Source organism: Selaginella moellendorffii, unplaced genomic scaffold (genome assembly GCF_000143415.4).
Source record: "Selaginella moellendorffii unplaced genomic scaffold, v1.0 SELMOscaffold_48, whole genome shotgun sequence".
Taxonomy (NCBI): domain Eukaryota; kingdom Viridiplantae; phylum Streptophyta; class Lycopodiopsida; order Selaginellales; family Selaginellaceae; genus Selaginella; species Selaginella moellendorffii.
In genome coordinates this window covers 1,099,221-1,119,064 of record NW_003314309.1, presented here as the reverse complement: position 1 = coordinate 1,119,064, position 19,844 = coordinate 1,099,221, and the positions used below count along the sequence as shown (strand labels likewise).

General features: G+C 42.3%; 2 protein-coding genes across 2 annotated transcripts; one reads left to right on the top strand and one right to left on the bottom strand.

Annotated features, from left to right (window-relative positions):
• Window positions 1-13,833: 13,833 nt before the first annotated feature.
• LOC9647609 (short-chain dehydrogenase TIC 32, chloroplastic) lies at window positions 13,834-15,171 on the bottom strand. Its single transcript, XM_024686328.1, has 8 exons — window positions 15,054-15,171; window positions 14,770-15,001; window positions 14,649-14,728; window positions 14,439-14,592; window positions 14,302-14,380; window positions 14,158-14,248; window positions 14,060-14,106; window positions 13,834-14,006 (listed from the first exon to the last, which is right to left on the bottom strand). Exons 1-8 carry the CDS (start codon window positions 15,169-15,171, stop codon window positions 13,839-13,841), a joined length of 969 nt encoding a protein of 322 aa, XP_024542096.1. The 3' UTR covers window positions 13,834-13,838.
• A 401-nt stretch (window positions 15,172-15,572) lies between these two features.
• LOC9647608 (receptor-like protein kinase BRI1-like 3) lies at window positions 15,573-17,510 on the top strand. The gene has a single exon (XM_024686327.1). It carries the CDS (start codon window positions 15,573-15,575, stop codon window positions 17,508-17,510), a length of 1,938 nt encoding a protein of 645 aa, XP_024542095.1.
• Window positions 17,511-19,844: the final 2,334 nt, after the last annotated feature.

Genomic DNA, 19,844 nt, shown 5'->3' with positions numbered 1-19,844 from the left:
CGACCAATGCCTATGTCATTATTACAAAGGTTTATATGAGTATCAAGTGCTAGTTCGATTCGACAAAATGCAACATAAATGCTACACCCCACATATAGAGATTTATAACACCCAACACCATTAATTTTTGTTCATAACACAGACAAGCTCATGCCACTCAATTTCCGACCAAACTTAAAAGTAATCCAACACCAAGTTACTCAAAGAGCAATAGTAAAGTTCCCTGGAAAAGAATTGAGCATTATAACCGAAGTTTTCAATAATAAACTTAGATAAAATGGATTAGCACTTCATTGCCATCCATCCCACAACTCACCATTTATAAGACTATCATTTCCAACATACATCAAGGTAGGGACTCTTGATTGCATGATGTGGACATGAGCAATGAGTCACACCTTGTTGTAAATCATCTCTCCAAAAAGAGAAAATAATTTACATGTTTGATCTTTCATCTTGATAACTCTCTTTTCGGTCTTAACTTTGACTAAACTTCAAGCTTGCTTTCGCACTGCCTTCAATCCAATCTAAGAAAAGTTTATAAAAAAGCGCGGCAATGACTACTTGAACTAATAGATTAATCCCTACAGTCTTGATTGATCCACTTATAATCATGCCTAGGAAGGATCCACTAGTGCCGTGCTAAATAGTTATGGACTAGCATATTTGCCACTCAGAATAAAGAATTTAAGAACAGCTATAAATTTGTTAGGATTAACTTATAAACCTTTACGAGAAATATAGTATTTGAGACACACTCTTTAATTGCTTCAACATTAAATCAACTTCTTGTAGTCAATCTAACACATTATAAACATCATGGATGTGCTCCTCCTATGTCCTCTCTAAGTGGATCAAAACATCATTGTTGAAGTTAGTACTCACCTTTAGCATATCGTAAAAAACTTTATCCATCATCCGTTAAAAAGTTTCAAGCATTATTTAAATCGAACAATATCACCAAGAACTCATACAAGCCAAATGGTGTATGAAAAGTAGTCTTAAAAATATCTTCTTTAGCCATCGGCACTTGCTAGTACTTAAAAGTAAAATCTAACTTAGTGAATTAATAACTTCTCCCCGGACGATCCAAAATATCAACCGTGTGAGGAAGAGGGTATATATTTAAGATAGTCATATTATTTAAGGATAGTCAATGCAAAAGCAAAAACTCCTATCATACTTCATCATAAGATGAGGTTCATATACCTAAAGACTTCGAGAATTTCAAATAACACCCTTTTTTAAAATCTCTTTAACATGCATATAAAATCTTGATTTCCTTGGGTGACTGATATCAAATAAAAACCTTAATTGAACTAGCATCCGCAATTAGAATAAGATGATATGTTGTAATCTTGGCCCCAAATAGCATGTCAAAATTAAAGAGATCAGCATCCTCTTTCTTGAGTCGGTCGACCACTACAACACAAAGACTATTAAAGGGATCTAGAGGGAATAGAAGAGCAAGATGGAAATACAATATTGTAGGGGGGGATTGGGTTCCAAGTGTCCAAATATCCAAATGTATGGTAGGGATAAAGGGTAAGTGTTGCGAATGTGATTTTAGATATCGAAAGTTATTTGTCGGCCAGTCTTTAAGGACACTCTTTCCTTACTGTCACAATGGTAGGAGGTTGTTATTATTGGACCCTTTATAAGTCCCTTTTGTGCTAGTGGAGTTAATTGGACATTTCAAGTGTACTTAGACTGGACGAGCATAAGGATGGAATTCCTATATGTTATTAACTAAACATACTTAACCTAGTAAGGAGTTCTTGTCTCGTTATGTCTTGCACTAGTTAGTGACAAGAACTCTCGCGTATTGAGATTAGTCTCTCAATATTGCTGGATGATAGTTTATCGTGTTTGCCAAACACCCTCACTATCATGCTCTTTGTGTTAGTTTCATTTCGGTCCCACATGTTAATTATGGAAAGTGTCTAGATTTGCTCATTTAGTATATTTATGGAATGTAAAAATTATCCTGAATACAATAGTGTTCGTCCCATGTCCAAATTTGCAATTTAAGAACATTCCATATTTAGTAAGTTTCAAGCTTGTCCTAGAGACTAACTCCTAGTATTAAAGGTGGCTTGGGGTGAAAGCCCAAAACATGTGTTCCTCAAGGGGAGGGGGATAGTGGGTAGATCAGGTATGGTTGACTAATTTGAGGCATAGTTTAGTTCTTGCTTGCGTGCTTGTCCTTGTTTTGTATTTGGCTTGGGTCAAAGCCCAAGTTCCATTTCATATCAGCTGGTGGAGTACCCGTATCCTTGCATTAGATCATTAGTATGCTGAAATAGTGCCAAACTCTGTTTGGCTCCATTTTGCGTGTTGGTCTTGGCACTGGGATGCTGGTTGCTCTAGGACTATGTGAGACACAAATCCCTAAGCCCCAAAGTGGAGCCGAAAGGGTGCCACATGGTAGTGGCCAAAGCAAAAGCCAAACGAGCATAACACGTTTGGACTAAAAGGCTCCGACTTGAGAGGTTGAGAGCGGGAGTGGAACTCCCAACGGAGTGCTCAAGGAACGAGCATGAAGCGAGCAATAAGCGAGGCTCCAAAAAGGGACCCAAAAGGACCAACACATGACAAGTGGAAGTGTCCAAGATGGACCCGAAGTGGAGTCCGAGATGGACCCGAAGTGGAGCTCGAGATGGACCGAGACGGAGTCCGAGATGGAGTCCGAGATGGACCAAGACGGAGTCCGAGATGGAGTCCGAGACGGAGTCCGAGATGGAGTCCGAGACGGAGTCCGAGATGGAGTCCGAGACGGAGTCCGAGATGGAGTCCGAGACGGAGTCCGAGACGGAGTCCGAGATGGAGTCCGAGATGGAGTCCGAGATGGAATCCGAGATGGAGTCCGAGATGGACCCGAGATGGAGTCCGAGGTCGAGACCGAGACCGAGACCGAGACTGAGACCGAGATCAGGACCGAGACCGAGGCCGAGTCCGAGTCCGAGTCCGAGTCCGAGTCCGAGTCCGAGTCCGAGTCCGAGTCCAAGTCCGAGTCCAAGTCCGAGTTCAAGTCTGAGAGGGTGAAAGCCCAAAGCATTCGTCTCCCAGACCCTGGGGGGTTTGGTGAGCTCCAAAAGTATAGTAGGGGGAGGACTGCAGTGGAGCCAATTTGGCCAGGAAAGGCCTGTTTGGCCCAGAGAGGCTACACCCAGTGTTGGGTGATGAGTTGACCACTGGGAAGTCCAAGACTAGAGTGAACACGGACCGACAAGCGGGGTAGCTTGGTGAAGTGTTCAAGAGCCGGCTCTAGTTCCCCCGGGAGATCATCTGGCCGATGCTCCCAGTCCAAGTGTGGGTGGCACTACCTACTTGGATACCTGGTGTGGCTCAATGGACCTCGCTCTAAGCCCATGGCTAGAGCACCTAAAGGCGGAAGGTGGGGAGAGTACCTATGGGGCTCACGTAGAGCCACGGTGTTCCGAAATGTTGTCCCGAAGTCCCAATGGGGGAAAGGAGGAGGAGCAGTCTTCTAGTGTAGTGACTACGGATACAGTTACATGGTGAGGAAGTCCCACAATGGGACTTAGTGGCCGGGCCTGCGGGCCTCAATCTAGTGGCAGTGTTGGTGAACATAACCATGGACGGGAAAGGGACTTGGTAGGAACTAATAAAGGGATGTTGGGGAAGGCTATTCCCCATGTCTGTGGGCATCCTAAGGATGCTAAGGAGTGGATCTGGGATGATCACTCGTGAATGGATGGCCCAGTCTTTGAGAGACAAGATTGTGATGCAAGTGGTGTTAGATCACTAGTGTGACCAAGGTGAATGGGCATGGCCTTAGCGTAACGGGCTGATATGTTAGTGGTACCTTGGGGTGTTAGTCATGGGATCGGACACGTGGGGCACTTAGACCAAGTGCAAAGGTTGAGTGGCGGGGATGCCATTCTAGGGGCTAGCAAGCCCAAGTCCGAAATAGGACTTATGGAGGTTGTGAGTGAGACTCCTTCAAGTGGTCGGAGATGCGGTTAAGTGACTAAAATAAAATGGAAAAATTTAGTCGGTTACAACTTGGTATCAGAGCTGTTCCTTAGTCCGACTTTTATTGGTGCTAAAGCATATCACCACTTGTATTGGAGTTGGAAGGTCCTAGATATGGACCTATCCTCGAGGAGTAGCATGTCGAGAGGACATGGCTCTCCACTCAAGTTCATGCGTGAACTTGTGCACGATGTGGTGGATGGAAGAGGGGCAGTAAGGGAACGACTTTGGGATCTTGGGAACAGTATAAGGGTTCCTCAGAGTGTTGAGGATGTGATCCAGATGAGCGTTTGACGCAATAAACGAGCTAATGTAGTTGTGGTAAACAACTATAGTTGGGATCACGGGAAAGATGCAGACTCCAAAACAATAAAGGAGTCACAAGATTACCCTTATATGGTTGAGGCTGGTACTCATAAATTTGAGACTGGAATTGTTGACTGTGGGAGGTCAAATATAGAAGAGGACACCAGTCCTTGAAATGGTAGCCGGGGTTACCTCTAATAAATGCTGGAACAACCCAAGGGATTGGGGGTGTACTTAAAGATGAGCTGCTATCCTCATCACATGGATAAATAGTCCTAAGGGGCAAAGGTTAGCCCCAAGAAAATCATCAAGTGTCAAAGTAACACTTGCAAAAGTTGTCCTTGTGAGTAGGACATGAATACAAGAAGTTGTATTCCAGTAAGTTGGCACCTCTAAGACTGAGACCTCGCAAGTTGTTGGATTAGCAAAGTCCAAAATGCTGGATGACTCAAGCGGAGTCAGGGAATGGTCCTAAGGAATTGGTTAGAGCATTTGGACCGAAGTGTATGGTGCCCCATGAGGTATGGGGAGGATCATAAGATCCAAGTATGAGAACAGTAGGTATCTCATTGATGGCAGAAGGTGCCATACTAAAGTTGTGGGAAAGATGTTCCCAGAAGAAAGCAACTTTGGCCCAGAGTTGGGTGCAAACACTATGGTGCGGTGCTAACAGATAGTTAGCATGAGGAACAACTATATTGGTCTTGGCAAAGACCTAGACACTAATAAATAGTGTCATAAGGGTAGGCTTGTGGGGCCGATGGTGTGGAGACACCAAATGTGCCAAGGTGTGATACCTGGAGGTTATGATGGTGGGTTCATAAGAACCCCTTGCCAAGGGAATCCCAACGGAAGCGGGAACGGCATGGCCTAAGCTGGAAGGCATGCGGTTGGAGTGTGGTGACCCAGATAATGATGGAGGTGTGGTAGCACCAAGCAATGAGTTGTAGGACTTGACAACTATGGGGCAACTAAGCAAGCAATGAGTTGTAGGACTTGACAACTATGGGGCAACTAAGCAAGAGGTGCAAGACAATTGGTTAAATGGGTAGAAGGTAGCTACCCAAGACTTCTTAATGGCATAAAGAAGTTAGATATACCCTTATGGGGGATAAATTGCTTATGTTGCGATATAGTAAGTCAATGTCGTAAACGGGAATGCTCATTATCAGGAGGCCATCATTGGGACACCCAAGCACTCTAGAACACTAGGAGGTGGTATTTCGTGTCGCAAGGGCAATAGATAAGGCCCAAAGGACTAAGTCCCTAGCGAATGATGGATAGTAGGTGCTATCCAAATGTCCAAGATTGTGGAAACAGGAGAAGACTGTCTATCCGAATTGAACAAAGCCAAAAATGGAATTTTGGCAAGGCTAGTGATGGGCATGTAAGGGCCCATAAGCAGCAATGTTAATCCCAATGTGTGGGATTATAAGGTGAGCATGCCCAAGATTGAGGAACCACTCCCTAGGCTATCGGGTAGGTTCATCCCTAAAAATACTTGCTAAGGCATAGTAAAATGTGCAAAGCTATCCTCCTAGTCTGGAGGAGAATAACCAAAGGAAACATATGGGGCCAAAAGGCAAGTAGTATTGGGATAGAACTGAACCATAGAAATCAAAGGGCATATCCAATGGTGGTTATGCAAGTTGGGAGTGGAGAATCAAGAGGGTGCTCGAGGATGTTGTTGCTAGCAACCGTGATGCCATAGAGAGTCTAAAATATAGAATTGTCCATGTTAGACTATATGGCAACTATAAAGCTTGCAAAAAGGGAGGCCTTAGCAAGCTAAGGGACAGAGTTCCTTCAAGGTTCTCAAAAACGATTCTAAGTAGCTTAGTACCTAGAAAGGCCAAGGGTAAATGGTTCATGAAATGCGCGAAATCAGAATGGTGCAGCAGAAGCGTGGTCTTGAAGCTTGCCATGAGGCAAAGCTATCAAGGTTAGGGAAGTAGTTCTTGAGTGTTCAAAGAAAGGGTTTTGAACGAAAGTCAATGGCCAAGGACTTTCACGCTTATGCAGGAACCATGTTACAGTTGTCGGAGGATTTGCTAAGCGAGATTGGCAAGTCGGGGGAACAAATGCCCTAGTTGAAGGTGATAACTTCAAAAAAGGGTGGGCCATGGGGCCGAGCATGGAGGAGTCCATGCATGATCATAGACTTGTCAAACGAGAGGACTTAGCAGTGTGGAGGAACTAGGTTCCTAAGCTGTGATCTGTAGCGCGCTTTAAAAATAAGTTGGAGCACCGGCGTAGGGAGCCACGCCAGGCATCCGGTGTGATGCCGTCCGTAGATGCATATACAGAGGTTGGGTTCAAGTCCCGACCCTCTAGTGCTTGGGTTCAAGTCCCAAATCACTAGGGCATGGTGATGGTTTGGAATATGAGGACACTCATTTTTCGGTGGTCATGGACTCTCAGTGAGGAGACTAGTTTGGGCACACCGCCAAGTGAGGGATGCCTCGGAGTCATGATGCACAGTTAGATTGCTTAGAGTGAAAGCTTGGCATATCTAACTTGAACACTTTGGTGCAAAGGGCACCAAGGACGTGGTGAATGAGATAGGGACACTCAGTCTCAGTTGCTATGGATTCTTGGCCGGAAGGGCTGGCTTGGGCACACCGCCAAGTGTGGGGGATGCCCCCGGGGTCATAGTCAACAACATAGAAGGGTCTGGAAGACCTAGTTCCTATGGGTAGACCTATTAAGGGGTCAGGATGAGATCACTAGGTGATCTTGTGGTTAAACAAAGACAAAGTCTTTGTTTGGGTTAAGGAATATGATTTTAAGTTCAAAGTGTTGATTTGAACTATTGATAATGGTGTGGTTTGGTTAAGGTGACCAAGCGAGAAGAACATCTAAGGGAAATGAACTATGTTAATGCTATGGCATAGTAAGTCCGAGGAAGGTAGTCTTTATAAGAGATCCAAGGGAGGATCTCAAAAGTTGGGCCATGGATAGAGCCCACAGCAGAAAATGTTAAAGAGACGTACTAGGGGTGAACACCCTCTGGACTTGGCAAAGTAAAGTGTTTGCTATGGAACTGAAAGGAAACCTCGAAAATGGAGGTAGCAATCCTGTGTTGCTAGGTGCAACAATCAAGGATAGGAGCAAAAGACTAGTGGCTAAGAAAAGAGCCATAAGAATCCTGGGAAAGAATCCAAATGGCAAAGTTAGGCCGAGAACACTAATGTGTTGGGTGCTAACAGATTGTGGGAAAGGCAAAGTTTCCCTAAGGGTGGATTCCCAACTGCTCCGATTTGGCAGAGTGGATGCTCCAAAGGGGGGAGTGGGAAGGTAGCCAAATAATAGGGCCGTGGGTAGCCCTAGCACCAATTATGATAACTGAAACTTAGTGTCAAAGGTGGCACGATATCAGAGAGAGGATGATGGTATCCTCAAGTAAAGAACTTCCTAGGATAGGGAAGTGGAGTTGCACCATGTGCAACGTAAGGTGTCGGAGACACCTAGGAAATTGACTCTGAGAAGTCAAAACTAAAAGTTCCAAAGTGCAAAGTTATGTCGATGGAATTTGAGACTACTCGAGAATAAGTAGTGGAATTGAGTTAGAGAGGGAGTCCCTAACGGGTTTAACAAGAACTGAACCAATAAAAGAGAGTAAACCACCCCAGGTGGTCGAATGAGTCTCTATATTGGAGAGACTATGCTCCTTGAAGGATGGACAAGGCATGGTGCGCCTTTGGTGTCAAACCAATAGACAAATATTGGCCGGGGTCCAAGGATGGAAACGGTAATACATGTGGGTGTTACTTTATAAAAGGGTTTACCGTTCGATGAGGACATCGAACTTCGTCTATGGGTGGTGGAGTTGTGAGACACAAATCCCTAAGCCCCAAAGTGGAGCCGAAAGGGTGCCATGTGGTAGTGGCCGAAGCAAAAGTCAAACGAGCGTAACACGTTTGGACTAAAAGGCTCCGACTTGAGAGGTTGAGAGCGGGAGTGGAACTCCCAACAGAGTGCTCAAGGAACGAGCATGAAGCGAGCAATAAGCAAGGCTCCAAAAAGGGACCCAAAAGAACCAACACATGACATGTGGAAGTGTCCGAGATGGACCCGAAGTGGAGTCCGAGATGGACCCGAAGTGGAGCTCGAGATGGACCCGAGATGGAGTCCGAAGTGGAGCCCGAGATGGAGTCCGAAGTGGACCGAGACGGACTCCGAGATGGAGTCCGAGATGGACTGAGACGGAGTCCGAGATGGAGTCCGAGACAAAGTCTGAGATAGACCGAGACAAAGTCTGAGATAGACCGAGACGGAGTCCGAGATGGAGTCCGAGATGGACCGAGACGGAGTCCGAGATGGAGTCCGAGATGGAGTCCGAGATAGAGTCCGAGATGGAATCCGAGATGGAGTCCGAGATGGACCCGAGATGGAGTCCGAGGTCGAGACCGAGACCGAGACCGAGACCGAGACCGAGACCGAGACCGAGATCGGGACCGAGACCAAGGCCGAGACCGAGGCCGAGGCCGAGACCGAGGCCGAGGCCGAGTCCGAGTCCGAGTCTGAGTCCGAGTCCAAGTCCGAATTCGAGTCTGAGAGGGTGAAAGCCTAAAGCGTTCGTCTCCTAGACTCTGGGGGGTTTGGTGAGCTCCAAAAGTATAGTAGGGGGAGGACTGCAATGGAGCCAGTTTGGCCAGGAAAGGCCAGTTTGGCCCAGAGAGGCTGCACCCAGTGTTGGGTGATGAGTTGACCACTGGGAAGTCCAAGACTAAAGTGAACATGGACCGACAAGCGGGGTAGCTTGGTGAAGTGTTCAAGAGCCGGCTCTAGTTCCCCCGGGAGATCATCTGGCCGATGCTCCCAGTCCAAGTGTGGGTGGCACTACCTACTTGGATACCTAGTGTGGCTCAATGGAACCTCGCTCTAAGCCCATGGCTAGAGCACCTAAAGGCGGAAGGTGGGGAGAGTACCTATGGGGCTCACGTAGGGCCACAGTGTTTCGAAATGTTGTCCCGAAGTCCCAATGGGGGAAAGGAGGAGGAGCAATCTTCTAGTGTAGTGACTACGGATACAGTTACATGGTGAGGAAGTCCCAGGGGACAATGGGACTTAGTGGCCGGGCCTGCGGGCCTCGACCTAGTGGCAGTGTTGGTGAACATAACCATGGACGGGAAAGGGACTTGGTAGGAACTGATAAAGGGATGTTGGGGAAGGCTATTCCCCATGTCTGTGGGCATCCTAAGGATGCTAAGGAGTGGATCTGGGATGATCACTCGTGGCTGGATGGCCCAGTCTTTGAGAGACGGGACTGTGATGCAAGTGGTGTTAGATCACCAGTGTGACCAAGGTGAATGGGCATGGCCTTAGCATAACGGGCTGATATGTTAGTGGTACCTTGGGGTGTTGGTCATGGGATTGGACACGTGGGGCACTTAGACCAAGTGCAAAGGTTGAGTGGCGGGGATGCCATTCTAGGGGCTAGCAAGCCCAAGTCCGAAATAGGACTTATGGAGGTTGTGAGTGAGACTCCTTCAAGTGGTTGGAGATGCGGTTAAGTGACTAAAGTAAAATGGAAAAATTTAGTCAGTTACAGACTGATTCAAATTGCTTCCTGCTCTTGTCCCTTTGCTCCTTGAGCTATATGCTCGGGAGTTATTACGTGCTCCAGTGCCATTGCTCCTTGGTTCCATACTTGGGAGTTTGGCACTATTCTTTTGTTTAGTGGCCTAAGGCAATGAAACTCGGGTTCCACTCCGCTGTCCTTTAGACATGTGGCATATGGCATATGGCATATGACACATGGCACATGGAGGTTTAGATTTCGCTTTGTGGTTATCTTATGGTAAATCACTATAGGATAAAAGATGAAAACCATGTGCACTACATTTAGTATCAAAGAATGAGTTTTGGCGAATACTATCCAATGAGATTGGGCAACTAGTTTCGTTGCATACGCAGAGATAAAAATGATGATCCGAGTGGGTACACATTTAAGTGCAATGACTTTGCATTCATTCCTTGGGTATAAATTTTGATTACCTGTTATACTTTATTATGTGAACTTGCTCTTGAGCTCATAAAAAGGATTGAGATGTTCTATTTTGCACGAGTTTGTGTTTGGACTCGTGAGTGAGGCACTTTAGCAACTTAAGATTACACTTTGAGTTGGCAAGATGGATTTGAGGTGTACAATTTTTGGATGAGTTTGTGTTTGGGCTTGTGAGTGAGGCACATTAGCAACTCAAGGTTACACTTTGAATTAGCAAGATTAATGTTAGCCTATCAATAGTTCCATGAGTTGTTCCATGTACCATGGGTAAAAGTGTGAAAAGCTTCTTAGGCAAGATGCAATATCTTAGTCATTTCATTAATCATTTTTTTATCATACTGCACTATTGCGAGCATTATTAAAATTAACAATATTGTTATTTCATTTAGTCTGTGGACTGTGAGTAGGCATTTACAAACCTTAAAGAGTTATTAACGACTCCTTTAGTTTTAGCATATCCTGACTATACTTAACCTTTTATTTTACATATGGATGCTTATGATATCGGTCTTAGAGGTGTGTCGCAAGTGTGCTTGGTCAGTGCCATCCCATTGCATATATATTACAATTAGTAAAGGTGAATTATTTTATAACAAAAAAGGAGTGTTTAACAGCAATTTGGGATTTGTGTATATTTGTATAGTTCTCAGACATTATTAAAAGGTGATCATGCTACAAGTACTTCATTAAAGAAGTGGAAGAACTTTATTAGTCATACTACTTAGTGGGTCTTGAAGCTTTAAATATATGATTTTAAAGTTGTTCATCACCTAGGGAGTTCTATGGCTAATCCCAATACCCTTTCTTGAGCTCCTCTCCCTTCTTCACTCTTTTCTTTTATTTCTAGTGAGCATGTTATTCAAGCATCAGTGGATTTCTAAATGAAAATTCCATGTTGTTAGCAGTTAATGTACATAATATTTTATGTCCACAAGGTGTAGAGAAAAATTTACTTTCTCTTAATGAGGTTCATAAGATTCAAAAGATTGAGTCATGGATCTGAAGATTTCGTGAAGGGTTTAAAAATCTTGGATCACTTACTAATAATTTGCTATTTTAGCATCTACTTTTTCAATATTGCCTTAAAAATGACCTTTATTTTATTAGGACTGATTCTAATTATCATTTATAGCTAATAGTGCTTTTGATATTTATTCCATACTTTTACCATGTTTATCATGACTCTTCTATTTTAAGCAAATATATGATTGAGAAGCTGCACAAGTTTTTCAATTGTCCAAAGATGTGACATGATATTATTTGACAAATGTATAGCTGTGTTTAGTGGTACCCCTTTGTTTTATAGAAGGACAATTGGAGTCAATTGCAATTTTCTATCCCTTTGAGTTAGTGATGTTTAATTTGATGGGGCCTTTTCCACAATCAACTGTTAGTAATGAGTATGATATTATTACTTTCAACTACTTGACTTATTGAGTAGAAATTAATACTCTTGCTAGTGTGTTAGTGATTGATATTTGGTACTTCCTCCTCAATCAAGTGGTGTTTTAACATTCTTGTGTAGAGCAGATTCTCTCAAATAATGGTCCCATATTTATGACTAAAGTATTTCATATTGCAATATCTTGGTTGGGGATACACTATATTTTCATAAGTGTTTATCATCCATAGGTAGATAGCTTGGTAGAATGGTTTGTTTGAACTTTCAAAAAGAGAGTTTTGTTGGTGCTTTACTATATAAATTTTTATATGGTCATGATCCAATATTACCAATAGAGTTGAGTTTATTGTCGATGTTAGGTCCTAGAATCAGCATTTAACAAACATTCTTCCACTTGTCTAAGTGGAATATGCTAAACACTTAGGCCATATATAAATGAAACAACAATAGTGCTACAACTTTCATCAGCAAAATACAAAGTGGACAACTTAGTGTTAATTTATTTTTCAATTCTTATAGTATATGGTTTGTCTAAAAGATTGCTTATTCAGTGGAAGGGATTATATCGGGTGTTGCGGCAAGTTGAACTATAAATTTATAAAGTTTGGCATAATTTGATACTCTAGAAATTATGTATGCATTTAAAATGCTTCATACAAAAGGATCAAGAATAATTAGCACCACTTAAAGATCTATAGATACCTCCTTTTGATATTCCTCCAAATCCCAGCCCGTCAACCAAAAAACCTTAACTTCTAATGATGATGTGAAGTCTAAATATACAACTATAATACCATATATTAATATTAATGTAATAGGATTTTGATCGCTTTTGTATTTAAGCTAAATTTTTTGGGCTAATTGATATGTATATTTCTGTATTCTATTTTTATATTCCATGCACTTATATTGTATAAAAAAGTATTTTATTATAAATTTAGTAAAATGTAAGATCTAAGTTTATATTTACATCTTTAAATATTTATAATCTAATTATTTCTATAGATATGTTCTTATTTTTATAATTTCTAAGTTTTAAGTAGTGTTTAATCATTTAGAAATAACTTATTTTAAATATAAATAACTTATAAGTAACTTAATTATACTTTATATATAAACATATTAATTAGGGTTTAGACCACTACTTATATAAATGAATGGATAGACCAAATTTGCTAGATTTGTTCTGATGAGCAACACAGCTGGAGCAAGCCAAGTGTCTGGCATGGCCCCTCAGATTTATCACCTAGTGTCCTTGTGTATTCCCTCAAATTTTGCTCTAAATCACAAGTCCCTTGCAAGATTAGTGTATTTCACTTTGCAAACACAAAACACAGTTGCCCATATGATTGATGGATTTTATGTATGTCTTAGTCACTCTAGATCCTCCCCACTTTGGTAAACTCTTGGTCAACTTTTAGTCTACAGTCAAAAACAATATTCTGAATATTCTTGGATTGCCAAAATGTTGACCAAGTCAATGTGGCATACTCTTCTTGTGGTTTTCAAATTGCCACACATGATGCCTTGGAAAGTGCACGAATCATAGTAGTGGTGTCACGCTACCGATGCCAGTAACACACACACCGACACCTCGTGGGGCAACCTTCTCCACAAGACTGATGGACTCGGCCTCCCACCTTTTCAGTCAACGGTCAACGAACAGAATGGAATATTTCCCAATATTCCTTACTTCTAGCAAAACGCTACAAGGATTTGCTTAGACCATGACTTTCTTGAGGTTCTACATTTTTCAGTTATCTCCTATATATTTGTTTGATTATTGTTGTTATTTTTATTAAGGCCCAAAGAATGCAACCAAATGTGATATATCACATGAACAGTGGAATTCATGGCGGTCCACATTCTACAACTATGTTTGTATGTATTAGTGTAGGCATGAGACGGTCAACAGTCAGTCACATTCATAAAACGCACATTCAACTCAACAACTACTTTAAAATGGTCAAGAAACATCATGAAAATAAAGGAATAATATCTTGCAAAATCTTTAGATATCTTTAAATTACAATTAAAAAAAGTAAAGCATGTGAACCAGTTTGTCCAAACGAGGAAGTGACATTAAACTTTGTTGCTCTTAAATTTTATTATTTCATCTGATCAGCTAAGAGATGATAAAAAGGTCATACTAAACGCCCAGAGCTTGTTGGCCAGTTTCATGTCCTTTGCATTAGCGTGACAATCCGCTTCATTGCAATCCATAAGGTATTTGCCACTGATACCTTTGAGTGACGGATGAACTGCAGCATAAACCGTTGTAGCAGCTCCCTGTTTCCCTGGACGCTTCAAACCATGGCATTAAACAAATCTCCAATCCAAACCTGTGAAACGTTTTTCAGGAATGGAGATCCCAATGCAAATATTGTCCCTGCAAAAACACAAAGTTCATCATCTAGTTCAGGTTCAGTAAGTGTCATACTTGTGAACAATGCGTTGAAATCACGTCCAATGCCAGTGCTGATGCTACCCGGATGTAAAGCATTGACTGTTACATTGACGTCTCCCATTTCCTGCAACACATACACCGTTCTTTGTCTGGAGTATTTAAAATCTGCATATCAACCTGTAACCTCTTGGAGAGCTCCTTGCAATGGAGCAAGTTTGCCAGTTTCGATTGACCATAAGAGGTCGCATACCAAAAGCTAGAGTCACAACAACTTCAAACATGTCAAGTCTCTAGCGGAACTTGAAAGAAAAAACCTTTTTTTGTCGTTTATCTTGTCCAAGGCTATTCCACCAGTTGGTGTGAACCTATGCGCCTCTGAAGACACGATTACGATCCTTCCCTCCTTGCCACTCTCCCTTGCCGTTTTGATCATATCCTCTATTAGCAGCTCAACTAGCAGGAAATGGCCTATGAAAAATAGACGGCCAGCAATTGTTTTTTAAATCTTATTTATTTAAAAATACCCATATAATTTGTTGCGAAATCTAGCTCAAGACCATCTTCCGACAGAACGAATTTTCCAGCAGCAATTCCTGCATTGTTTCTAAAGAATTCTCAGTCCAGATTGAGAATCGAATGACTTACATGAGAATGTTGAGAGGGAGCTTAAGAGCTTTGAAATTGGCCACAAACTTCCGCACGGATTTGAGGGAGCTCAGATCAAGCTCTAAGATGGCAACATTTGCATCCGGAAACTCTTGCAAGATTTTGCATCGCACTTCCTCCCCGGATTGGAGCTTCCGCACGGGAATAACCACACAAGCGCCTTGTTTTGCTAGCACCCTTGCAGTTTCTACTCCAATGCCAGATGTTGCTCCTGAGGCACTACTCTTGGATCTAAACGAGTCCCAGGAATTTGTACTTCTTACCAGTCACAATGGCGGTGTAGGAGGACAAAGAAATGCCGTCAGCGACTTGCTCCGCTGTGGTTGACGATCCATATCCGCTCTGCCCTTTGCATCCAAAGAGGTAACGGAGAAAATCCATTGCCAAGTGAAGGAGTCCTGAAACCCGAATGACCAGAAGATAGTTGTTAATGTAGTATGTGTATGGTCAAAAAGCTAGTTTTTCTAGAGCCTCGAGTCACGAGCTCCCTTGCATGCATAGTAATATTCAAACTAGTGCTAAGACTGACTTTCGCTTTAAAAGCACGTCGTCTGACTTTTTCTTTGTGGTCCTCTACCAAAGACAATAGCATTGCACTAGTCTTTGCACTCACGACCAAAGACCATAGGACCTACATTGCACTAGTCTTTGAGAGAGGGACCTACAACTGGAACTTTTAGAGAGAAACAGCTTCGGCTTCAAGTGAAATAAATAATAGGACCTCAACAAGTCATGGTCTAAGCAAATCCCTATAGCGTTTCCAAACCTCCAACCTTGTTGTGATGAATCTACTCTTTCTCCAGCTAATCATCTTGCAAGCTTTGGAACTGGTACTTGGTAATAGATCAACTGATGCAACGACACTTCTCCGCTTGAAGACTTCACTGGAAGATCCATCCGCTGCTCTAAACAGTTGGAGTTCAAAGACTACCAGTGTCTTATGTCAGTGGAATGGTGTAACATGTTCACCAGATGGCCTGGTGATTAGGCTGGATCTCCGGTTCAAATCATTATCTGGTGCCATTCCCTTCGATGTCATTGGAGATTTATCTCATCTACAGGGCTTGTTCTTGTCGGGCAACAATCTTACTATCTCCCCCATCTCCTCGTCGAACAGTTCATCAGAGTGCTCATTGGAGTATCTAGATATCTCAAACAACAGAATCACTTCCAGTGATAGCGTCAGCATTCTTGATGCATGCACAAGGCTCAAGCTTCTCAATCTCTCACACAATCTCATGTACGGATCATTGTCTGTGTCTTCTCTCACTAGTTGCAAAAGCTTGGAAGCTCTAGACATCTCCCACAACCTCTTGTCTGGAGACGTTGAACAAGTGATCAACCTGTGTGCTCGAAACCTGAAGACCCTGAATGCCAGCCATAATAGCTTCACAGGTGATCTCCCCGCTTCTCTCCCTTCGAAGCTTAGGATTCTCAACTTAAGCTCCAATAGATTCACAAACGGAGATGTCATGAGGGATATATGCTCGAGCACTGGCTCGGAATTGGAAGAACTCATCATTTCAAACAACAGGTTGACGGGTCCGTTCCTCCATACCATTCTCCTTTGCCGAAAGCTCAAGGTGTTGGATCTGAGCTTCAATACAATCAGCGGAGAAATCCCAACTGACCTCTGCGAGAAGACATCTAAACTGGAGCACTTTGCCGTCTGGTCAAATGAGCTTCACGGTCCTGTACCTACGACCATATCTAAATGCAGCTCATTAGTCACTCTCATCCTTAGCTTCAACAACCTCCAAGGTCCCATTCCTCCCGAGGTCTCCAAGCTCCACAGCCTGGAATGGTTGATCCTGAGCAGCAACAACCTGTCTGGAACAATTCCCTCATCTCTCGGGCAGCTGAAGCGACTCACAGTGCTTGCCGTCAGTAACAACTCTCTCGAAGGTGAGCTTCCTGGTGAACTCTCTGGATGTGAGAAGCTTGCATGGCTAGATCTCAACAACAACCGTCTCACGGGAGAGATTCCTCCTCGCATAGGGCGATCAAAGCCAGCCCCGCTCGTGGACAACACAACAAGGGAATTTCGGCTGGTGTTTGATAACAACGAAGCGTATAAGTGCCCTGGAAACCGGGGCATCAACTCGATTTTCCCCCTTCTCGGCATTAGCATCCAGGAGTTTCAGACCAAAGCTCCTATGGTGTGTAACAAGCGGCTGTACATCTACCAGGACAAGCTCTTCCCGGAGATTGACAGTCTGGTATTAGTGGACCTGTCTGGAAACCTGTTTACCGGCGCTATTCCTGTGGAGTTTGGAGACATGCAGAGTCTGTATCAGATCAGCCTGGCAAGGAACCGAATGTCTGGCCGCATTCCTTCCAGCCTTGGCTTTCTCAAGCGATTGAGTACTGTGGATCTGTCGAGCAACTTGTTCACTGGTGTGATACCTGTATCATTCTCCAGGCTCCCGCTCATGGATTTCAATGTCTCGTTCAACAATTTATCGGGAGGGATTCCGCAGAAGGGTCAGTTGACGACGTTTCCATTGAGTTCGTTCCAAGGGAATTCAGGGCTATGTGGATCGCCTATTTCACAGTGCCAGGAACCGGATCATGAAGGATCAACACCTGAGAAGGAGGTAGGGAATGATGATCATGATGAGGTATTGGCAGGGATGGTAACGGGAGCAGCTTGTTTCTTGCTATGGAGCTTTTGTATTTTGTTCTGGGAAAGTCTGGGGAGTTTACTTACACGAAAGTAGCTTTAAACCATTTGTAAAAATAAGTAACCCAAAAGCTTTTCTCTTAACTCAAATGTGTGAGGTTTAAGTGTATGTTTACTATTATAATTGTCGGATTAATTTCAATCTAGACCTGTATATAACTTAAGGTTTTTGGGTTAATTAATATATATATTTTCTGTATTCCCTTTCCATATTTCATGCACTCACATCAATGGAGGTGAAGGGCATTTTTAATTGTCCCTGAAGAATGTTTAGATTTGGGATTTTAGTTTAACTTTAACTTTTTGTATTGTCTAGATCTAGCTTTTTCTATTTCCTTTCTTTTGTTTTTTCCTTTCAAGATTTTGGTTTAAATCTAGCCTTTGCATTGTTTAGATCTCCCTTTCCTTCTAACTTTTTTCATTTCTTTTTTTTTGCTCTTTCATTTTTATTCATCTTCATGATAGAGTAACAATCTCTTCCTCCTTTCACTTTGGAGCAGCAATTGGTACAATTGCTTGATATTATATAATTGCAATTGCATAACTAAACTCAGTTGATGGCAACATTCATGGCATGTGGTACAACTCCTTTTTTTTTTGGTGCCAATCCGAGTTCTTTCGTGGGAATCCTGGGGATGATGTGTTTTACTAGTTCCATCATTTCACAATGATTGCTACATATCATTCTTAAGATGATGCTCGATATTTACATGAGTTTCCCACATATTTCTAAGGGATGGTGCTGTAGTGATATAATGGTTTGAATGTAGCCACTTGTGAGGATTGAAATATTCTCATGGACATCTTCAAATGCACATTCAGATAGGTTGACGATTGTGATGATGCTTTCTAATAATTGCATCATCTTTATTAAGGGCTATCTGAGTCGATGATGCAATTTGACATTTATTTCCAAAGATTTTTGCTTCATGCAAAGCCAAATATGTCAAAGTAGATCAAGCTGGGGATATTGTGGCTAGCACTTCATGAAGATCTTGTAGAACTTGTGCATGCACTTGCTTTAGCTACCTTTGACAATACCCTTTGCTTGGCACAATGTTATAAAATGTCGCCACCTCTTTCACTTCTTGTTGCACATCCTTCAACCCCATTTCATATGGGAGATGGTCTTATTCCAATGGAGGTTGATGTTGCTACTGCTTGAGTTTAAGGACAAGAGTGAGGACGTGGTCATGGCCATGATGTTCATTGTTGATTTGCATCATGTGGTAGAACTAGTTTTCATTCTTTATGGCAACGACTGTACACATACATGTGCATAGGATGAGGTGGACCTTATTGTGTGTATAGGCAATCTTGAGCTTTGATTTGAGTAATTGCAAATGGTGCCAAGTCAAGTTTTTGACTTTATTTTTGATATAGATTAGTTGCAAGATAATCATGCCAAATGTACTTTGAGGCTTCTCCCCCTTATTTTATACTTCTTTATATTTTATCCATTCCTCTCACTTTTGAATCTTTTGGTCTTTCTGATTCTACCTTTGCTTCCATTACTTTTATCTCTTATTACTTCCTCTTATGTTTCCATTTTGTTCCACTTTTCCCTTTTCCGATCCCTCCAACGGTTTTTGTGTTACAGCGGTTGACCAGCTCATAAAGGAGTATGCCGATCTCTTTAAATTTGACATATTGTCTGAAGCCAAGATTGCCACATGTCATCCGATTCTAACTGAAAATGCTCGTCTAATTAAGGTTTATGTTCATCATTGGTCACCTAAAAAGATTAAGATTTTACATGCAAACGCTAAGGAAATGTTGGAAAATGGTGTTATTCGAATGTCGTGGAATCCTTAGCATGTGAATTTTATCTTTTGACGAAGTTTGATGTGAGTATTTGTTTTTGCCTCGACTATCATTTGTTAAATGAAGTGATAATCTCAAATGTGTACCTTCTTTTTCACACTGCTGATCTCTTAGATCAGTTGGGGAGAAGTCGTTGGGTCACCAAGCTCAATCTTTCTTTTGGGTACTGACAAGTACCAAGGGCTAAAAAAAGATATTCCTAAGACTATTTTATATACACTATTTGTTTTGTATGAATTCTTGGTGATGCCATTTAGTTTGAACAATGCTTTAGTGATTTTTTAGCGAATGATGGACTAGGTTCTTTGCAATATGCTAAAGATGATTGCTGACTTCATTAATGATGTCTTGATCCACTCGGAGGGGATGTGAAAGGAATAGGTTCATGATATTTGTAAAGTGTTGGATCAGCTATAAAAAGTTGGTTTAAAGTTGAAGTGGTTAAAATGCATGTTTGGGTCTAATGTACTGTATTTCTCATAAGGGTTTACAAGTTGATTCTAACAAACTTATGGCTGTTATAAAATTTCCTATTCCGAAATGTGTG

Bases quoted from the DNA above. Each gene is read 5' to 3' on its own strand.
- LOC9647609 (XM_024686328.1), bottom strand. From the start codon at position 15,171: ATGGATTTTCTCCGTTACCTCTTTGGATGCAAAGGGCAGAGCGGATAT. The intron at 14,381-14,438 runs GTTTTTTCTTTC...TTGTGACTCTAG, and splicing joins AAGATAAACGACAAAAAAAG to CTTTTGGTATGCGACCTCTT. The intron at 14,007-14,059 runs GTTTGGATTGGA...CCAGGGAAACAG, and splicing joins TCCTGAAAAACGTTTCACAG to GGAGCTGCTACAACGGTTTA.
- LOC9647608 (XM_024686327.1), top strand. From the start codon at position 15,573: ATGAATCTACTCTTTCTCCAGCTAATCATCTTGCAAGCTTTGGAACTG.